Source organism: Syzygium oleosum, unplaced genomic scaffold (assembly GCF_021117445.2).
Source record: "Syzygium oleosum isolate NSW1041296 unplaced genomic scaffold, Sole_v2.1 Sole_v2.14, whole genome shotgun sequence".
Lineage (NCBI taxonomy): Eukaryota > Viridiplantae > Streptophyta > Magnoliopsida > Myrtales > Myrtaceae > Syzygium > Syzygium oleosum.
Genome location: NW_026607498.1, coordinates 9,787,645 through 9,809,242, shown reverse-complemented (window position 1 = coordinate 9,809,242; position 21,598 = coordinate 9,787,645). Strand labels below are relative to the sequence as shown.

Genomic DNA, 21,598 nt, shown 5'->3' with positions numbered 1-21,598 from the left:
CATGCCGCCCCGTTGGTGGAATGACCGTAGACACACGACGGATTTCGTGCATTCGTAATTTGATCCTAACACTTGACAGATATCGAATGTAAACGATTTCATTTGCAAAATTCATGCGAGGAGTCTTGATTGACCAGTGCCCTAAGAGAAGTGTTTTAACATTCTCCACAATAAGAAAAAGGAAAAAATATCGCGGACCGCAACCTTGGGAATACCAAGTCTACTCGAATGCCACGAATTTCAGCTTTAAATTAATGAAAGCAAAGCTCGTCCTGAGGTCCTTGGCTTTTCTTAGAGCACGGCTTCTTTGACCCAATTCAATCTTTAAACTTCAGGGAAATTATCATTGGAGTGCCGTGACATCTCAAACAGTTGGATAACTTCGCCGCTGACGAAGGAAGTTTAGACATACTCAATCACATGCTTACATTCAAATCACGACAATTTCAGCACGAATAGCCCTAATCAACGAATGCCACCGGACAGAATGATTCTAAGTGTTATGTTAGACTCGACATTGTATTGGATTGGACCGGTCAAGTGCGTAGTCGACGCGGGATGTCTCGATCGATGTTAGGAGTTTTACACCCACGTTGCTTAAAGTTGCACGAGCAGTGGTCGATGGTCACGGACACGACATCGAGATCATCGGCTGTAGAAGCTGAACTTTTTACGGTGCGGGATTCATGAGTGAGATGCAGGCAACAACATTTACGACGCAGTTTATCCTCGTGTCCTTACTGTTTTGCTCGACTGGTCTGTTACCACGTTAAAATGGGCCACGTTAGTTCCACTATTCTCCATGGAAATGTCTGGCGCAAGAGTCTCATGCAACCCCCTACGTTGTTACAAGTCAAGGTCCTCGAAAGACCGGCACAACATGTTAGTCGTCGTTCTACCATTTCAATTCCTCTATTTATATGGAGCCTTCGGTAATGAGTTGAAGCACCAAACTTGAATTCTGACATTAGTAGGCCTTGCTACATGTTCATTTCCCCAGCATTACAAAATATGAGGTTCCTCACGAATCTGTCCGTCCCCTCTTTCTTCTTCTTCCTGCTAATTGGCTGCTCGACTCTCGCTCAGGCAGCTAGGTTTGACATCACCAACAACTGCCCCTACACCGTGTGGGCCGCCGCCGTTCCGGGTGGCGGGAGGCAGCTCGACCGTGGGCAGACGTGGCCCCTCGATGTCGCCGCCGGCACGACGGAAGCGAGGATCTGGGCCCGCACCAACTGCCGCTTCGACGGGTCCGGGAGGGGCAGCTGCGAGACCGGCGACTGCGGCGGGCTCCTCCAGTGCCAGGCCTATGGCGTGTCCCCGAACACGCTGGCCGAGTTCGCCCTGAACCAGTACATGAACATGGACTTCATCGACATGTCCCTCATCGAGGGGTTCAACGTCCCGATGGAGTTCAGCTCGACCTCCGGTGGGTGCAACCGGGTGATCAAGTGCACGGCCGACATCATAGGGCAGTGCCCAGCTGCACTGAAGGTCACGGGCGGGTGCAACGGGCCGTGCCCGATTTTCAAGACGGACCAGTATTGTTGCAATTCCGGCAGTTGTGGGCCGACTGATTATTCCAGGTACTTCAAAGATAGGTGTCCGGATGCTTATAGTTACCCCAAGGATGATGCTACCAGTGTTTTCACCTGCCCCGGAGGGACAAATTATAAGGTTGTCTTCTGTCCTTGAAGACATATGACTAATAAGAAGTTCATCCTTCCACGATGAACGAAGTTCCAAGACAAATAAATATAGCTTGTAACAGATGCAAAATGAAGCCCTTCTCTCGATAAGCACAGTGTAATGTGCAGGGGAGGGTATATACGTAAATAAATGCATGTAATTTGTCCTGCCGATTTTATGTCAGTAGTTCTGTTTTATGTTGGATAATTCTACGCTGACAACCAGCGACCATGACCACCGATGTTATTTTGAGCAGAAGGCATCGTGATTTAAACACAGGATGGACCGCATTCATACTTAGCGCTTAATCACTCAGGCTACGTGTGGCTGTCAGAACAAATGTATTAAGATAGTATAAGGTAAAGCGAGATAAAATCCCTCGGACTTTCTTATGCCTATCATTGTTTTGAAAAGTAATCAAATACAATGGCTGAGATATGGTCACATCTTATCACGTGATATGTTCGGTAGATCTAGGTTAGGAATGGACAAAAAAATCATAAGCTCAAATAAATTGCCTAGAAATCCCACGCCTAGGAATTTTGGTCACCACTATTGCCATGCTACCACCGGGGTGCTCCCCTCTTCAGGGCGACCGCTACCGTTATGGTGGTTGACAAGGAAGTGCAACCTTAAAGCAGCAGGACGGTCATATCCGATCCTGTCCGAGATTTGTCGCCAAATGCTAAATAGGATAACGTTTCTTATTAAGGCCATCGAACGCGCCATTCGGTCTTCTATTATAAATTGGACAGCGCATGTCTTTCTTAACTGTACAAATCATGGCCTGCCCATCCAAAGTCGTTTCCAAGCTTAATCTAAATAAAGGAAATTTCTCGTGTTTAGGATCTTAATACAAATATAGCAACTTGCCCTAGTCATTTGAATGTCTAGACACGTGAGCTGTTATGTGGAAAAATAATAGGAGGACCATAGCCGTAGACACTATCATGATCATGAGCCTGCACATGGGTTGGGTTGGACTTTGGGGAATAAGTTAAGGCCCATTATAGTTAGTTTCCATGAATTCCTGCACTTGTTGCTAAAAGTAATTGTCAACTTTGTACTGTCAATTCTGAAGAAGTAATTGGGGTGTTGTTTTGCCAGAAATGGTTCCCGCGACGAAATATAATTCACCGAAAGTCATTTTTCGATTTTTAATTAGATGAGACTGGGTTCTAGGTCTAATTTTGGACAGGAGTGATCCAGGCGTGAACAAAGAGTCTGATTGTCTCGATTGATAACACAAGTTTCGAACAATGATGAAATTTGACTTGGATTTATAGAGGATTCAGATGAACCCGTCCAATTACTAGTACGATATTACAAAGTTACTGACTTGGAAAATAAACAACTACAGCTACGGCAACTAAAGGTGCGATACGGAAAAGTAAAGATAAAAAGACAGCATTTTGGTTTGTGTTCGCGTGGGGCGGGGGGCTTCTTCTGTCAGCCGGGTGCTATTTATAATGTAGGCTCGGTAACCGTCTTTGACATCGTGTTCGATAATCACCGTTGATCTCATCTTCACCGTTCATTTAATGACATCTGTCCGCTAACTGCTATCGATCTTATCTTTTTGTCTGAGGTGATAACCGTCGTCGAACTCACATCATTTTGACATCTGTCCTTCCCGGGATGATAATCGTTATCGAACTTTTCTCATTCTGACACTTGTCCTTCCCAGAATGATAACCGTCATCGAGCTTCTCTTATTCTGACACCTGTCCTTCTCGGGGAAATAACCGTCATCGAGCTTTTCCCGGCTTAACATTTATCTTTTCAAAGCAGGAACCATCGTCGAGCTCTTCCTGGCTTGACACCTGTCTTTCCGAGATGATAACCATCATCGAGCTCTTCTCATTCTGACACCTGTCCTTTCCGGGGAAATATCGAGCTCTTCTCATTCTGACACCTGTCTTTTCCGGGGAAATAACCGTCATCGATCTCTTCCCAGCTTGACACCTGTCTTTTCGAAGCAGGAACCGTCGTCGAGCTCTTCCTGGCTTCACACTTGTCCTTCCGAAGCAGGGACCTTTGTTGAGCTCTTCCCGGCTTGACACATGTCCTTCTCCTTGTCGATGGCCTCGATGACAATTTCCCTTGATAACTTTGGCGCTTGCTCGCCAGTTCTCTCTAAATTTTAAATTTCCCGCCGGTGTCTGCTAGTGCTTGCCAGCTGTTTTGCTTGCGTGAGCCGTCTCGTACGGGCTTGTCGCGACCTTTCCGAAGGTGAACCGCCAGAGGAAGGCTAACGAATTTACTAAATGGGAACGAAGGTTCCTTTCACGAGGCAATCGTTCGGGTTTAGTGCAAACTCTCCCGAGCCCATCCGACGGCAACTTGGTACTCAATTCGTCATATGATTAAACTTACATTTTGGAGCCGCCACTAATCTGTTGTGGGTCGATTAGACACCCAAGTAAAATGTGGGAGCACATTTTACTTCTGCGAACCAAAGAGTCATGAATTCGGGGACTTGGTTACGCTAGATTAATCCAACGCCCTTTCAATACCTTTTCTATGTATTTCAAAAATGTTTTGCAAGCAGTCTTTATCCATTTTTTACCTATGCCACTAACATATGAGGGGTAATCATGCACGTGCGCACTCAGGAAAGTAAAACCCAATAATCAAACAGTAAATAGATTACAAAAGATTTTAAGAACCTCGACACACTAAACAAGCAAAGCGTATCACTATCCATCACCACGAGATCTCTGCAAACTATTACTTTAGAAAATTATGCAAACATAATGTATGAATATTATGCATGATCGTGCATGAAATAATGACTAACTAATATGCAATCTATGTGAGACTCTCTACTTCTATTTTTTTTTTGTATTTTTCTTTATTAACTAACAAAAGAAAAATGACCCTAAAAGTCTACAAATTAAATAAATCCTAACCCTGCATCTATATAATTTAAATCCTAAGTGCTTGACATAGTTACAGTGAATTATCAACTATTATTGAACTATATGCAATGTGGATGATGCATGTAATGTAATCACTAAAAGTATCTACATGATACGGTTATAAAACTTAGTTCTAAATGACATGAGTTTTATGATGTGAGCCTAATTAAATCTAGGTCTACAAGCAATATAAATGATTCTAATGACATTTTATTTTTTATTCAAAATCTTTATGTATTCTAAGACTAATTATGGATGCCCTAAATATGAAAATCCTGAAGTGCAAATGACGTGCAATGACGATTGATAATATTGTGATGCAATGAAACACACATCATATCAAAATCAACCATAAGAAGTCATGCAAGACGATATTAGGATCCGACCTTAGTGTCTAAAGGTTTGGAGGCCTAACACGCCTTAGTTAACTAAGGGAAATAATCAAATCATGGTAACCTAAGGGTCTATCAACCAACAACATACAATTAAGAATTATCATAGAAAGTTGAACCCAACTCCACTTACCTGCACAAAACCAATCGAGACCGATAAAGAGGAACCACAAGCAACGTGAGGAACACTATAGTAGCGGTTCAATGCAGGCTGATGGATTTTCTTTATGAAGATGGGCCGCCCATGATGGGCTAATCCAGCCCATGAAAGAAAGTAACTGTAGAAACAAAAGTGAGAACACACGTAAGAGTGTGGGGTGTATTGTATTTTTCATCATCAGAAAACTCATTCTCACTAAAAGACAAAGAAGAAGGGACTTTGTTCAACAATTTAAGGATTGTTCTCTCTCTCGAGGTTGTGATAAGTGCATTTAATCTGTGGCAAGAGGTATGTTCGTTTACGTGATATACTTGACGATCGTGATTCAAGTATAGAATGGGCACGTTTTTCCGCAATTTTTGTATTATGTTTAGGAATATGTTTCCTTCATTGGTATCAGAGCTTACGAAAAATAGATAAACACAATCAGGTGGTGATCCTCTTTTTATAAACTGGAAATGACTCATGAAAATCCTCAGGAAATTCTATTTTCTTTGGCATCCAAATGGAGGCACCCGGAAAAACCTTAGATTCGGGCAACATATTGCGCCGAGACCGATTCAATGCAAGGGTTAATGTCCTCCTTGCCCCGACCCGTATGTGCTCTATCATAAATTGCTCCACAATCATCTTATAGCTCGGACCTTCTAAGTTGTCCCAAACCCTATCAATCATTCTTCCCAACTCATCAGGAATGGTGCGTTTGAGGGCTCCGACCACCACATACTCTGGCATTACAAAACCGTTCCAAATGATATATTGTATCATTTGGTTGACCTTGATGATGTGTGTCATCATGTCATCATCAGCATCCCACCGGTTAAGAGCCAGCTTGATTCTTAGTATCTCAAGCTTCTTCTTTTGAGCCGCCGTTCTAGGGATAATAGGGGTTCGATATCTTCGTACCATTATTCCTGCAACAAATGCAGAAAAATAAAAGGATTACTCATAATCCAAGGTACAATTTTTTTTTTTTATTAAATGCACTTCAATGCTTAGTGCATTATATCGAGAAAGTATATCTGACAGATGAGATTAGCCCACTTACACGGGTAATCGCCTCTATTTACTGTGTGATAAATAGAGATGAGACAATTTTTAGGCTTATTATCTAGGTGATAATCGAGAGCTCAAGCTTAAAATAAAAATGTTGCCTTAGCTAAGTGCCAAGATGAGGACATAACATTTACTATGTCCGAAAGTAAAATAACCCACATATTTTACTTTATCTGTCTTTGATGCCAGATGTGAGTTCTAATGGATTCTTTAGAGGGGTAGATACGTGAACTCAAGTTTAGACATTAGGTATGTCTGAACTATCATCTGTACGGTATTGAATGTAAAGACATACGCTCCATAGGAAAGGAGTTAATACTGTAATACGTATTTCATACTACGTATGCATGAGACGACCGATAAGAGTGGCAAAAGTTCTTGATCTCAACTTTATGCCGTGTGAGACTCTTGAGGATACAGAGTTCCTCATTTAGTACCCTCACGACTCTGACTTATTCTCAAAGTTTTTATTCAGTGTTCGCTATCTTAGGGTGTTGCCAATGGTCATGAATGATTCGATCTAATGGGGCATTTCTAGAAAAGCGTCTGGACTGAAATAGAGAGGTTTAAAAAAAGAGGAAGATCAATTTATTTATTTATGATGTCACATTCTATGTTTGTATTCACGGTCGACCAATTATGATTTTAAGTAAATCATAGTTGTGAATACAATATACGAGATACTAAAAGAGATCAAAGGGATATAAATGTGACTGATTGATCTAGGGGACTACATACTATATCTACTCGGAAAACGTTGTACCCAATTTTGAGCTGCTATGTATTCTTAACAGATGCATCGCAACGAGCTCTAAGTATGTTGGTCGCACGGATTATTTGCTAGTATGAATATTGCAAAGAAGAGAGAGTTAATGTTTAGCCACCAGTGTGCGAGTGGGAGATGATGGATTTTCTTTATGAAGATAGGCCGCCCATGATGGGCTAATCCAGCCCATGAAAGAAAGTAACTGTACTTGGCAGTTATTGTCTAGAAACAAAAGTGAGAACACACGTAAGAGTGTGGGGTGTATTGTATTTTAATCATCAGAAAACTCATTCTCACTAAAAGACAAAGAAGAAGGAACTTTGTTCAACAATCCAAGGATTGTTCTCTCTCTCGAGGCTGCGATAAGTGCATTTAATCTGTGGCAAAAAGGTATGTTCGTTTACGTGATATACTTCGAACGATCAGTGATTCAAGTATAGAATGGGCACGTTTTTCCGCAAATTTTTGTATTATGTTTAGGAATATGTTTCCTTCACAGGCCAATGGTGAAGCTTCCTTGAGGATACTGGAACTAGCGAAACTGGAAGAATACTAGGCGATGATTGAAGATTGATTGGACTAAGACCACGACAGATTGGTGGGCTCGTTGGCCTGTTAACGCGATGAAGGTTTCGTCCAAGAGACCTGCAACAAAAGAAATTGCTGGAGCGTACACGAGCAGATTGGACTTTCTTGGCGAACGCGGAACACGGCAGAAGGGCTTGCTATTGAGGCGCGGTAGGAATACCGGGTGTTCGTTGGGTACGACGTCGGGGCCGGTGTTCGTCGAAGTTCGCTGAAGACCACTGGGACTGTCAGAGACGGTGTGGGAATTCGTCTACACCACTGGAATTTCTGGAATGGCTGCAGGAACCATTGGATGCTGGGGAAGATCACCCGGACATTAGCAAAATCGCTAGCGAGCAACTCCCTAGGCGGCTGTGGAAACTTGCTACAACTGGATTGTGATAGGGACCGCGAATGAGCTGGGGCTGAGAGTTCAGCGTCACTAGGAAAAAATGCTGGAACGGCGGAGCTTGGCGAGCGCTACGGATGGTGATGACTTGCAGCAAAATAATATGGACGTCGAGGCTCCTTCACGATCGCAGCATCGTCACTGGAAAAAAGTTACCGACGGCCAAAGTGACTGGAACTTCGTTTCGTCAATTTCCACTTCGGGTGCTCTTAATGCTTATGCGTGTGGAAGGTCAAAGCAAGTGTGGCTTGGAGTGAATGTCCCGCACGCTCGACAATTGAGCTCTATGGGTGACGGAGAAAAAGGAAATGGGGTTGACGGGCCTCTCTAGTGGTGGACGTAACCTTCAGCAAGAAGAAGGAATTTTTGATCTCTCTCAAATTTTTTGTATTCACGATTGTCTCCTCTCTATTTTTTTTACGATCGCTTTTCTCCCACAATGTGGACTCACATAGGAAAAGCCACGATGATGATGATGATGACCTCCCCCTCCTTCTAGGTGTGCGTCCATCTCCTTTTATAGCAAAAAATCTGCCACGTATCATTGGAAAGTCTCGATTCGTGGAGCCGATTGATAATTCTCGGAGAATTGCTGAATTTTGGCTTTGACTTGTCACCGAGAATTGACTGTGAATCTCTCTAATTCACTTCCCAATTAGCGCTCGCAATCTTTTGATTTCCTCTTCTGCTTCTACTCATATTGCCTTGAATGTGTCCACATTCCCTCGCCATCGGCCAGCCCATTCCATCAATCTCTTGCGGATATTCCATTGACTCCCAGCTTCTTATTCTTTCCTCTTCAACTCTGATTGGTGGCCCTCATCAATCTTCGCAATCCTTCCCTTTTTATTCTCATCACTTAGTTGGCCTTCCTTATTTCTTTTTTCATCCTCACGGTCTGACCTGCATCTTTTCCATAATCGGATTAGGATTATCTTGGAAACTCTTACTCAGATGGGTAAGTTTGTTACTTTCTTATCCGCTAAATCTCGAGTCTACATCACCTCAATTCCGACCTTGTGGAGAGATGATCTGATGTATGCTTGTCTGCGGAGGCATCGTACGATAAGGAGTGATCTTACATGCGCTGACTTAAGTAAAAAAACAAATGCAAGTGATTTTTTTTTTTTGGTCGAATTTGATTCCTAATTTTTCAAATGACTAGGTGAAATAATCAAAATTTAGGTGTCAACATGGCTACGTCATCCTTTGACGTCTGTTATTTTATTTACTTCAGTTGTCGACAACCTAACTAATTATAGGTGTCAACAGGTGTGCCGACTTGTCAAAACCGGTCGAGTTTCTTCAAAAGACCCGTGTTTGACCCAAAACAATTTCGTTCAGATCGTCTTTTGATCTGAATCATTATGTACCCATTGGCTCAAAAGAAATGCCCAAGTCTTCGACCATCGACTCGGGCTGAAAAAGACAGTGAAATACAGTAAAGGTAAAATTTGAAGGCTCTTAGTCGGCAAGTATAGTTAATTGCCGGAGTTAGTGGCTTTAGCCGACGGAAGATATAACAGATGATGACCAAGTCCTGGAGCATGGGCGTAGGATGAAACTCGATTTAGTTGACAAAAGCCAAAACTAACGAAATCTATGATGAATTGGATGCAAAATGGTTTAAATGATGCAATTGACAGTTTCGGATACGATTCACCATGGCATATCGAAGTAGTCATGAGGAAGAGAAACTGATGCAATCATCATGTAGTGGAAGCCATGAATCTCGAAAACCACTGATGATAGCGATCGGGAAATGTGGGTTATTGCAACCGTCGAATAGTGGAATAAGGGAGTTCAAAAGTAACCAGTGAGGCTGGACGTGAAGAGTGGACAAGCAACCGTAGGGTAGTGATGTTGTATCCAGGTGTAGATAAACCATCTGTAATTACAAGTTGTTGAATTTCTTGAGTCGCATAGGATGTGTTTGATTTTTTTGTGGCCGTTGTTAAATACCGGTAGTAGCTATAAATACTATAATTATAATTAGTGCAAAGGACAACCAATCGATTAGTGAACACCAGTTAGTCAATTTTACTTACAATTTATATTGTAGTAACCTTTTACATGGCTGGATGCGATTGTCTCCGATCTTAATACTTTTAGTTCCTCGTCATTTATGTATTATGTCCAAGAATCAATATAGGACTCTTCGCAACTATAACGTCCTTACCTCGGGGTTATTAGTGTGACATCCCGTTCATTATTATCTTTGACTAAGCACAAGCGGAAGCAATTAATTCGGAACAATCACAATCAGAACAAACAACGGGGTTATGACAAGCATTATGAGCAAACCTTATATTAATATGTAACATCCTTATCTTACTCTCGGAAACTAGGGAAAGCATAATAGGCAAGATACATTATTGCCATTAAACATATTTTACAAGCCCTTTTTCCAGGGGCCACTCCTACGTACAAATCATATCACCAAATCATACCACAAGCGAAGGCCGAGGTTAATCCTAGCTCCTCTTTGTCATCCTCCATCTTACGGACTTGAAAAGGAAAAAAAAACGGGGGATGAGTCGGGGAGACTCAATGAGTAAATTCACTAATACTCTTGCAAGATGATGCCTCGCCATTGTACTAACGCATACAAATATTTTCCCCACCTTATGTCGATGGCAAATCAATAGCAAAGACTTTAGCCTTGCTCTTGCTATGTTCACATGGAAACTCACCTTTACGTGAAGCATCCTCCAAAATCCTTCGACTTATCAATAAACACACATACCAACATACATATAAGATTTATTTATCATCATCCTGGCTCAACCAGGGCATCCAGCTTCATGCTAGGCATCCTGGCTCAACCAGGGCATCTCGGCTCAATCGAGGCATCCCGGGGCTAGCTCACCCGAGGCATCCTAGCTCAACTAGGGCATCCTGACACTAGTTTACCGAGCCATCCGGGCTCAACCCAGGCATCCTAGCTCAACTAGGGCATCCTGGCGCTAGTTTACCGAGGCATTGCCGCCAACGCTATGTGACGACGGTCTTCTTCATTCATTTAGTGATCACACATCATGGGTCACACAAGCCGATTTATTATCTTGATTTCATTAGTCTATGCAATCAAGCCCAAAGGCGTGCCGTGCTTGTGTAATCATGATCTCTAGAATATTCGCCTAACATGCGGGTCGCGGTCGAGGGCATGTGGTTCGGTCCACCATGCCGAGCGCCGGCTCAGAGCTGAACTTGGCCTGGATCTACACATCCCAATGTAAACCCGCACCAAGACGAACTCGTTCCGTGACGCCACAACATGAGTACGAGACCATACGACACCCCGTTTCTTAACTCGTACATGCTTTGACTTACGATTATAAAGCAAAACAAGAAGCATTCATGCAAACATCGAGCATCACAGACACATCACTACTCGAGCCAAACTCATAACACCACGTCCTATCAACAAGCATGGATGAGAACATCAAGCATGATAACAAGCGATCCGTGCAACATCGAGACAAACAACAACACGCAAGTCTCAACAAAGGCTCGGGTGAGAATTCAAGCCAACAACGCATCATAACCTTCTATCTCGAGATTAGGGAATCCACTTACATGCCACTTTCCGACCGCATAACACACTGCCCTATCCAAGTGATAGGGAATTCACTCACCTATAATCACCTATAATCACAACAAAACATCTACGGCGGTCGGCGGCGGCAAATGGTGAGAGAGAGAGAAGTGTTTGGCATGAGGGTGAGAGATGAGAGAGAGAGGCGTGAGAATGAGAGATGAGAGAGGAAGAGGAGGTGGTGTGTGGTAACTAAGGGGGGGAAACTATGCCTATTTATAGGCAAGCCAACTTGTTCCCCAAGCTTAATCATGAAGAAAAGACAATTGACATAATGAAATAGCTCCTAAAGTCAAGTGCCATCATGACTATGATCTAGCAAATTTTGATCATTAATGAATTAATGGAGGAGAGCCAAATGACATTAATGAAATAGCCCCTAAAGTCAAGTGCCATCATGATCTAGATCTTGAAAATCTTGGTTATTAATGAAGAAGAGCCAAAAGACCATAATAAAATGGCCTTGAAAGTCTTTGCCATTAATTTGGCTTCTTGAGCAAGATTTAATTCTAGCCACATAATCTAAGCTTGGGCTCTAAGTTTCAATCTAGAGTTCATGATGACCTATAAGAGCAATTAAGATCCTAAAACTTGGTCCTCAAGTTACAATTGGCCCTAAAGTCTATAATTAAGCTTCTTGTGCAAGTCTTTAATTTGAGGCCATTCATTTCCAACTTAGCCTCCAAGTTTCTACCTTAGGGTCATTATGCCCTATTCATTCAAGACCTAAATAAATCATGATGATCTCTCTTTCTCTCTCTCTTTGGCCGTGAGCCATCTTGCTAGGCAGGAATGATGGTCTTGGTCCTCAAGACTCGGTTATAGAAGCCTTCCGGAAGAACACATTTCAGCTTCTGTCAGCACATGTAAAGCCTCATTTCCCCCTTCATATGACCTCCAATCAAAGTGTAACATATCTCATTTGAAATCTCAGAATGAGCACATTAAATCACCAGAAGACATCAAGTCGAGATTCCAACGTTCTCATATAGAAAATGATGAATCTTTGAAATCTGACAAAACCGGCAGTTTTTGCACTGTTCTTGAAATTGGGCTTAAAAACATAGTAAATGAATTCAGAAAATTCCCAAATTTGAATATATCATAAACAAGACCTTAAAAAACATTTTCCATGAAGAACACGAAATCTGAATCTTTCTGTAACTACAACTTTTAGTAGCTCAAAAACAGACTAAAATCTGTTTGCCTGAACAGAATTTTTGCTTCTCAAAGTAAGCTCTTTTCAGAATCCAAATCATCTCCAAAAATTTCCAAATTTATATATGTTATCTAGAAAGAAGTTCTTAACAACTTTTGAGGAAGTTTGTTCAAATTCGGCCCATAAAAATTTGTAGAAAATCGAGAATGTGTGAACATCACAGAAATACCCATTCTGGGCAGTTTTACACGGTCAGAAATTAGGCTATCGTACTACTCATATCAAGTCCAAAATTTTTGAAATTAAAGTATGTAAAACTTGAAGATGTTTGGAGAAATTTTTAAGAAGGAAGTGTTTAGAAATTCGGATCACAAAAGTCTCCACAAAAATAACAAAACGAAGGGATACAGAGGATCCGAATCTGGATTTTCCAGAACAAGAGCAAAATTGGCTCCGATTGGAAAACCACCAAACTTCAACCATAGCCATGTCTCAGGGACTGAAATTGAGGATGTTATAGCAACCTTTGTCGATTTACTCATTGATCCATATTTCGTCAACACATTTCGGCGAAACAAAACCGAACCCATCCTTATCCCTTCGGTTCATATTGCTAAAAACATTAACTTACTTTACTACTTCACACCGTATTAAACGGAATATATGTCCTATTGACTAGCGAGTTGAACTCTATTCTAATTCAATCATTCTAAAATAGATCTTTAGCGAAACAATATCCATATTAAGTGGGGTTTTGGTAGAGTTGCCTTATATCCGAAGTTGACCTAAAGAAAGCCTTCGTCTCGATTCCACGTCTTGATATGACGAGGATGGAGAACGTCGACATAAAGTCATGTCCTTATTTTATCGGTTAGTGTTCTTTTGGGGTTTCTCAGTGGACCAATATAAAAAAGAAAGGGAAGTAGAATAGTTCACCCTTCTAACTAGGAGTGTCAGAACCGAACCGAAAAATTGAATCGAACCGAATCGAAAATTTTGTACATTTCAGTTCGGTTCGATTTGGTTTTCGGTTCGGATTATCTAAATTAATCAACTTTTTTTTCAATTCGATTTATTTCGGTTCGGATCGAACCGAATTGAAAATAAACCCTTCGTTGCCTTTAGTTTTTACCCTAAGTAAAAGGATTTTAGGGCTCCTGTGTCTGCTCCTTCTCCTTCGATCGAGGGACGCAATTTGTGCCCCCACCACCCGCGACAACGGAACTGAAGCCGTCGCTCCAAGAACTGAAGGCGACGATCCTAGCCAGGGGCTGGTCTCTGCTCGCCCTTCCATCGAGAGTAGAGACCGTCGCGTGAACGGCAATCCCGGCCAAGGGCTGGTCTCCGTGCGATCTCGCTCGCTTGAGGAAGCTCGTGGCCAACGCCAAGACGGCGAGCGGAACCCATCCCGCAACTCTCGTACCTCTCCCCATCCGCGCTCGACAACACCTAGTTCGACAAGACAAACAGAGAGCGCCGCTGAAAAATGTCAACTTCCACGCCAAAAAAGGAGAGAGAGAGTACCAGTTGATGATGTGTGGCGCTGGTTAAGGTTCGTGGGTCGAAGTTTCAAATCAATTTCCGGACATCTTTCTACGTGTGTACGGTCTTCTTCCTTCGCTCTCATCCTCCGTTGTGCTTGCTCTGTGCGATTGGGTGGGTTCTTGTCATTTCGTGCTCAAGCAGATTGGGCTGACAAAGTTGGTCATGCAGAGTTGTTTTCTGTGTATAAGTTCTTTTCTGGGTAGAGCAGGTGATAGAGAAGATAATTTTGGTTTTGATGATGGGTTCCTTTCCATGTTCATTGACAAAGAATGATCTGAAACCGAAAACCGAACTGAACCAAACCGAACCAAACCGAACCAATTTGGTTTTTCAGTTCGGTTCATATTCGGTTCGAGTGAGATTCGGTTCGGTTCAATGGTGCACCCATAACGGTTTGGTTCGGTTCGGTTTTTCAAGAAAACCGAACCATTTACACCCCTACTTCGAGCCACCATCAATCGTTCAAGTCATGGAATTTCTGCTCTCCCCGTGAAATACTGAGTCTAGAATCTGAATTTCCAACCTAAAACCCCATTGAAGGACTATATCTTCCTCTCATCATAGTAGGAGGACATTTTCTAGGACCACTATTCCGATTGGCGGGTTGCGTATCGTGGACACCCTTCGAAGTGTCTCCCACTCAGAGTAATCCTAGGGCTTAGGCAGATTGCCTTGTCAATGGAATGTTCATAGACACACGACAAATTTCATGCATTCATGAGTATTAGTTTATCAGAAAAGCTTGACTAACAATATTATTTATTAAAAAAAAAGATTTACAACTGCTGCAACTACATCCAATATGTGTTAACTATATATTTTAGAGAAAGGATACTAAAAATGCCATAACATTTGTATGTCACTCATTTTAGTGCCAAAAATTTTCAACGGATCATTTTAGTGCCATTTTGGTGAAATAAAAAAGATCACATAGGTGCAAACTTTGATTTGTGATGCTGAAAATCTAGCATGACAATATTTTAACTTTTTTTTTCCAGATGGCGTGACTCCCCGAAAAAATACTGTGGCAATAATTCAGCATAAGTGCTCTAGAACGATGTTTCTGTACATGTTTGCCCCAAATTTAACGGAACTGGGGACAAATTGGCTCAAATTCTCTTCAAACCCTAATTCAGATCGAAGCACTTTGGGGCAAAATTAAGAACTGAATCTTGCAATGGTCTATTTCTCACCATCTTGTTTAAACCCTAACCTCAATCGAGGATTTGGGGCAAAATTAGTAGCTGAAACTTGCAATGGAGGTTTGCTACTTTATTCGTGTGATTTTGTTTTGCCCGAATTGAAATATCTCAGTGGAAGACGACATCCAAAAATTATGACATTTCTAATTAATGTTCTTTTGCAAAATATCTTATAAGTTGCACCCAATTTCCCAGCTAAGGTAACTAAAGAAAAAGTTGTCCCAAATAACCTCTTTGAATATTTGATGTCTCATAGTTTATATGTCTAAGGTGATACCAATAGCTATTTCAAGTATTGGTTATATCGAATAGAACCTATATCATTTTCAAGGTACATGCAATGAGTCTTCATTAATCGATACCCTAAGAAGTCCTTGACATTTATATCTTGGTACTGCAACCTTGAAAAACCAAGTCTACTCGAATGCCACAAATTCCAGCTTTGATTTAATGAAGCAAGCTCGTCTTTAGGTCCCAGGCTTTTTTTAGCACGACTTTTTTGACCCAGTTCACTCTTTAGACTTTAGGTAAAATGTAATTGGACCACCGTGACCTCTCAGACAGTCACTAACTCCTCCACCGATGAAGGAAACTATGTCTCAATGACATGCTTAAAGTTCAAATCATGCCAATTTCAACATGAATAAACCATAACCATTGAATATCGTCAGATAAGACAAATTCTATTGTTATGTCACACTCGGTAGTGTTGGAGTAATTCGAGTGTAGATCGCATGATTTATCCTCGTGCCTATGCTTGCACATCTTACGTAGGTTCGACATATTTGCATGGATGAAATTACAAAAGGAGAAATGCGATTAGACTAAGCTCATCATCTGGGGAAAAGTGTCAAAAAAGTCCTAAACCTTTTGCATTGGTGTCGATTTAGTCCTAAACCTCTTTTGGTGCAAATTCAGTCCTAAAACTTTTGCATTGATGCTAATTTAGTCATAAACCTTTTTTTGGTGTCAATTCAGTCATAAACCTTTTGCATTAGTGCCTTTTGAAGTTTTATTTATATTTTTCTTTTCTGTTTTTTTTTCCTCCCCTCCCTCCTTCTTTCAGCCGGTCGCCGGATCAGCAAGGCTCGCCCTTGCCGAATGGCTGCGAGGGCGGCCTCGCATTGGGCGGGCGAGGCTCGAGCCCTCACTAGAGGCCTTCGACCTCGTGGCCTCTGGCGAGGTCGGGCCTCGCCAGATCTGGTGAGGTCCAACCTCGCCCAGCCATGGTGAGGCTCGCCTTTGCCATTGCTGGAGAGGGCGAGCCTCGCTAGTGGTCGGCTAGGTCGACCTCGCCGGCCTCTGGCCTCTGACCGGTCGCTGATCCGAGGACCGGCTGGAGGAAAGAGAGAGGGGAGGGAAAAAAAAAGAAATAAAGAAATAAAAATTCAAAAAATATTTAAAATATTAATAAAAATTGTCCACGTTAGCAACGATGACCGGCTACCGGCCGGCTGGCGTCCATCTCAGTAAAATTCGGCCAAAATTGGTCGGAAGGACTGAATTGGTACAAAGACAAAATGTTTGGGACTGAATTGGTACAAATGCAAAATGTTTAGGACTGAATTGACACAAAAAAAAGGTTTAGGACTAAATTGGCATCAATGCAAAAGGTTTAGAACTGAATTGACACCAAAAAAAGGTTTATGACTAAATTGACACCAATGCCAAAGGTTTAAGATTTTTTTGACACTTTTCCTCTCATCATCTGTATAAGCTCAACTTTTACGAGGCAGGATTGATGAGAAAGACGTAGACAATGGTAAAAAATAATAAACATTTTCCAAGGGTAGAATTCCAGAACGAAAAGTAAAAGACAGAATTAAAAAAATAAAATAAAGAGGCAAACAATACCATAAGAGAAAAAGGGTAACATAAAACATAAGACTCGGGCAAGCCCCTAGATTATTACATGTCAATGTCGTCGAAGACTTGCACAATTCTTTAGTCGACATTTAACTGTTCAATCCCTCTATTTATACGGAGCCTTTGGTAACGAGCTAAAGCATCAAGCTTGAAACCCCACTATTACAAAATATGAGGTTCTTCACAAATCTCTCCATCTCCTCTATCTTCTTCGTACTAATTAGCTGCTCGACTCTCGCTGAAGCAGCTAGGTTTGACATCACCAACAACTGCCCCTACACCGTGTGGGCCGCCGCCGTCCCGGGCGGCGGGCAGCAGCTCGACCGTGGCCAGTCATGGCCCCTCGAAGTCAAGGCCGGCACGAAGGGCGCGCGGATCTGGGCCCGCACCAACTGCAACTTTGACGGGGCCGGGAGGGGACGCTGCCAGACCGGCGACTGCGGCGGTGTGCTCCAGTGCCAGGCCTACAGGAAGACCCCGAACACTCTGGCCGAGTTTGCCCTGAACCAGTACATGAACATGGACTTCGTCGACATGTCGCTCATCGACGGTTTCAACGTCCCGATGGAGTTCAGCTCGACCTCCGGCGGGTGCAACCAGGTGATCAAGTGCACGGCCGACATCATAGGGCAGTGCCCGGCCGCGCTGAAGGTCCCGGGTGGGTGCAATGGGCCGTGCCCGGTTTTCAAGACAAATCAGTACTGTTGCAATTCCGGCAGTTGCGGGCCCACCGATTACTCCAGGTACTTCAAACAAAGGTGTCCGAATGCTCGTAGTTACCCCAAGGATGATGCTACCAGTGTTTTCACCTGCCCTGGAGGGACAGATTATAAGGTTGTCTTCTGTCCTTGAAGACATGACTGATAAGCAGCTTCATCCTTACACGATGAGCGAAGTTCCAAGACAAATAAAACCCGTTATGTACCTTGTAACAGATGCATAAGGAAGTCTTCTGTCAATAAGCACAGTATATACTGTGCAGGGGAGAATATGGAAATGAATAAATTCATGTAATTTCTCATTACAATGTTAAAAAGTGCTTCTATTTTCTGTTTGTTCATTCTACGCTAATACAGCGGACAGTGTGACTGCAATTGTTATTTTGAGTAGAAGGCATCGAGATTTGAACACGAGATACTGAGCCTTCAACAACTCAGGAGATGTCTGACCGCCCCGACAAGTCTTAGAATAAGATAAAGTATAATGCGATAAATTTCAGTGATAAATTTCATCGAACCTCTTTATACTTATTCTTGATTTGGAAAATAAACGAGTATAACGCCCGAGATATCATCATAATTATAACGTGAACTGTTCGGTAAAACCTAGGTTAGGATTGGACAAGAAAATAAAAAATTCTAATAAATGGCCTAGATGCAGAGAATGCAAGCTCCTATCGAATCGAATAGCCAATAAGGAAAAGAAGGAGAAACTGTGAATCCTCCATGTAGGAATTTTGGTAGGATGGAGACCACCGCTGTGGTCGCGTGGTCTCAGATCTAAAAGATGACAATTTATTGTGCGGGCACGATGCACTATCATAAAATTGAAACCCTCTGTTTCATTTCTTTCTTTTATCTAGACATATATGAATTTATCCGATCCAAAGTGTATCGCCATATGCTGGGAAAATTGTCGAAAAAGGCTTAAACTTAGGATTAATACCACGGAAAACCCAAAATCGATACACTTGTGACAATTTTACTTCGAACTAATTTTTTGACCACCAAAAACCCCAAACTAGTACACTTGTGATAAATTTACCCAATGTTAGTTTCTGTTAAATTTTATTATCAAATTGCTAAGTTTGATGATACATGGTAGTTGACGGGTGTACTAGTTTGGGGTTTTACCCCTATATTTGTCACAAGTTTACCAATTTGTGATTTTTCGTGATATTAATCCAATTTAACGGACATTAATGTAGGGTAAATTTGTCATAAATGTACTGGTTTGGGGTTTTTAGTGGTCAAAAAATTAGTTTGGGGTAAAATTATCATAGACGTACTAGTTTGAAGTTTTTTGTGGTCAAAAAATTAGTTCGGAGTAAAATTGTCACAAGTGTACCGGTTTATGATTTTTTGTGATAAAAAAAATAATTTAGAGTAAATTTATCACAGGTGTACCAGTTTGGGGTTTTTCGTAATCAAAAAATTAGTTCAGGATAAAATTGTCAAAGGTGTACTAGTTTTGGGTTTTTTGTGGTATTAACCCTTAAACTTATTGCACTTTTACCAATTGAGTCCTAAACATTTGCACGTTTTGCTAATAGAGTCCATCCGGCCAATTTTAAGCGGAAATTGATGGCATGGACGCCGATAGTGCCACTTAGGATGATCGACGCTGATGTGGATAATTTATTTATTATTTTTCTTTTTCTTTCTTTTTCTTTCCTACCAAGTCTAGCGAGGGTCGTCGGCCAACCCTCGACGGTCACAGGTGAGGGTTGGCCTACCCTTGTTGACCATAGACGAGGGCTGACGACCCTCGCTAGCCACTAGGTGAGGGCCGTGAAGCCCTCGCTAGGTTTGGGCGACGGCTGTGACCCTTGCCCGCGGCCGGCGAGGGTCAGCTAGCCCTTGCTTGTACCCGCGAGGGTTGGCTAGCAGCCGTTGTCGGGTTTGGAAGAAAAAAAGGAAAGAAAAAATAATTAAAAATTAGAAAAAATATTAAAATATAATTAAAAATTATCTACGTCAACGCCGGCCGTGCCATGTAGGATGCCAACGTTCACGTCAGTGATTTCTGGCTAAAATTAAGCGAATAGATTGAATTGGTAAAACATGAAAATGTTTATGACTTAATTGGCAAAACTAAAAGATTTAGAGCTGATTAACAAAAATATAATAGGTATAGAACTTTTTGAACAATTATCCCCGAATGCTAAATAAAATAATGTCTTTCCTGTTCAACCTCTTATCTAGGAGAAAATATTAGGGGCATAAGATACTCCATGTCAGCCATGCATTGAACCATTCGGTACATGACACGTGGCAAAAAGAAGGACTTTAAAAAATTTACATCTTCTCTTCTCTTCTCTTCTTTTTTCCCCGTTTTCTCTCTCTCTTTGCTCTTCTTTTTGCTTGTTCTCTCTCTCCAAGTTCTCTCTCAAGTTCGACCCAGAGCACAGCTCTCCATTCATTCACAGGATTTGATGAAGTTTCACCAATTTCCAGTCCTCTAATCAAAACCTCCACTGTTCTTCTTTTTAATTCTCCGTGCTCAACAAAAAATCAAGAAATGAAGAAGTCTTCAACAGACTAACAAAGGGGAAAACAAAAATCAAACTGTGAAGGTGGAATTAGATGAAGAAGTGGTCGCCGTGTTCTCTCTCTTTGCCGATTCAATCTTTGTCTCGCGCGCAGGCACGCCACTGCGACTTGCGCCTCGATCCAAGGTCGCCCATTATGTTGCGATGAGGGATCGAGGCCGCCGACGCCATGAGCAACCTCGTCGAGGTCGCCATTTGGACATGGAGACCCTCTGATTGAGGCCGCGACCGCCGTTGGCGACGTCGGATCTCAGTTGGCCATGGCGTCGCAACCTCGATTCTTGGTCGCAACTGCCACCGTGACACCCTCATGGTGACAAGGAGCTGAGGTCGCGGAGGTGTGGAGCAGGTCGCGGATGCGTGGAGCCGAAGAGGTGTGAAGTCATGAACTTGGCCGTGAACAGAGAGAGAACTTAGAGAGAAAGAGAGAGGAAGGAGAAAAAGAAGGTGAGTTTAAAAATTCTGACAGTGGGCCCTTCTCGCTACGTGTCAGCTGCCAGATGATTCAATGTATGGCTGACGTGGAGTATCTTATGCACCTTATCTAGGCCACCGAACGACGCCCTTCGGACTTCTAAACTAATTTGGGAGCACATGTCTTTTTCGTAACTGTACAAATCATGGCCCACCCATCCAAAGTCGGTTCTAAGCTTAATCTAAATAAAGAAAATTTCTGGTGTTTAGGATCTTCATACAAATGTAGCAACTTTCCCAGGTCATTTGAATGTCTAGACAAGTGAACTGTCATGTGGAAAAATACTAAGAGGACCATGAGTATAGACACTATCATACCATAAGCCTGCACATGTGTTAGGGTTTGATTTTGAGGAGTAAGTTGAGGCCAATTAGAGTTCGTTTCCAGGAAGTCTTGTAATTGTTACTAAAGTAGAAATTCAGCGAGCAATGGGCATACAGGTTTGTTGAAGTTTGTTCTCTGTTCTGTCTCTATTAGAAAGATTGCGGGTTTCATATCAGCGAGTGTTGTGAAACTCCGTTA

General features: G+C 42.1%; 2 protein-coding genes across 2 annotated transcripts; both read left to right on the top strand.

The window, feature by feature from the left end:
* Positions 1–935: 935 nt before the first annotated feature.
* LOC115661909 (protein P21-like) lies at positions 936–18,273 on the top strand. The gene is made up of 2 exons (XM_056318132.1): positions 936–1,715; positions 18,202–18,273. The coding sequence occupies exon 1, from the start codon at positions 985–987 to the stop codon at positions 1,693–1,695; it is 711 nt and encodes a 236-aa protein (XP_056174107.1). The 5' UTR covers positions 936–984; the 3' UTR covers positions 1,696–1,715; positions 18,202–18,273.
* LOC115661910 (protein P21-like) lies at positions 17,483–18,273 on the top strand. The gene has a single exon (XM_030584104.2). It carries the CDS (start codon positions 17,502–17,504, stop codon positions 18,180–18,182), a length of 681 nt encoding a protein of 226 aa, XP_030439964.2. The 5' UTR covers positions 17,483–17,501; the 3' UTR covers positions 18,183–18,273.
* Positions 18,274–21,598: the final 3,325 nt, after the last annotated feature.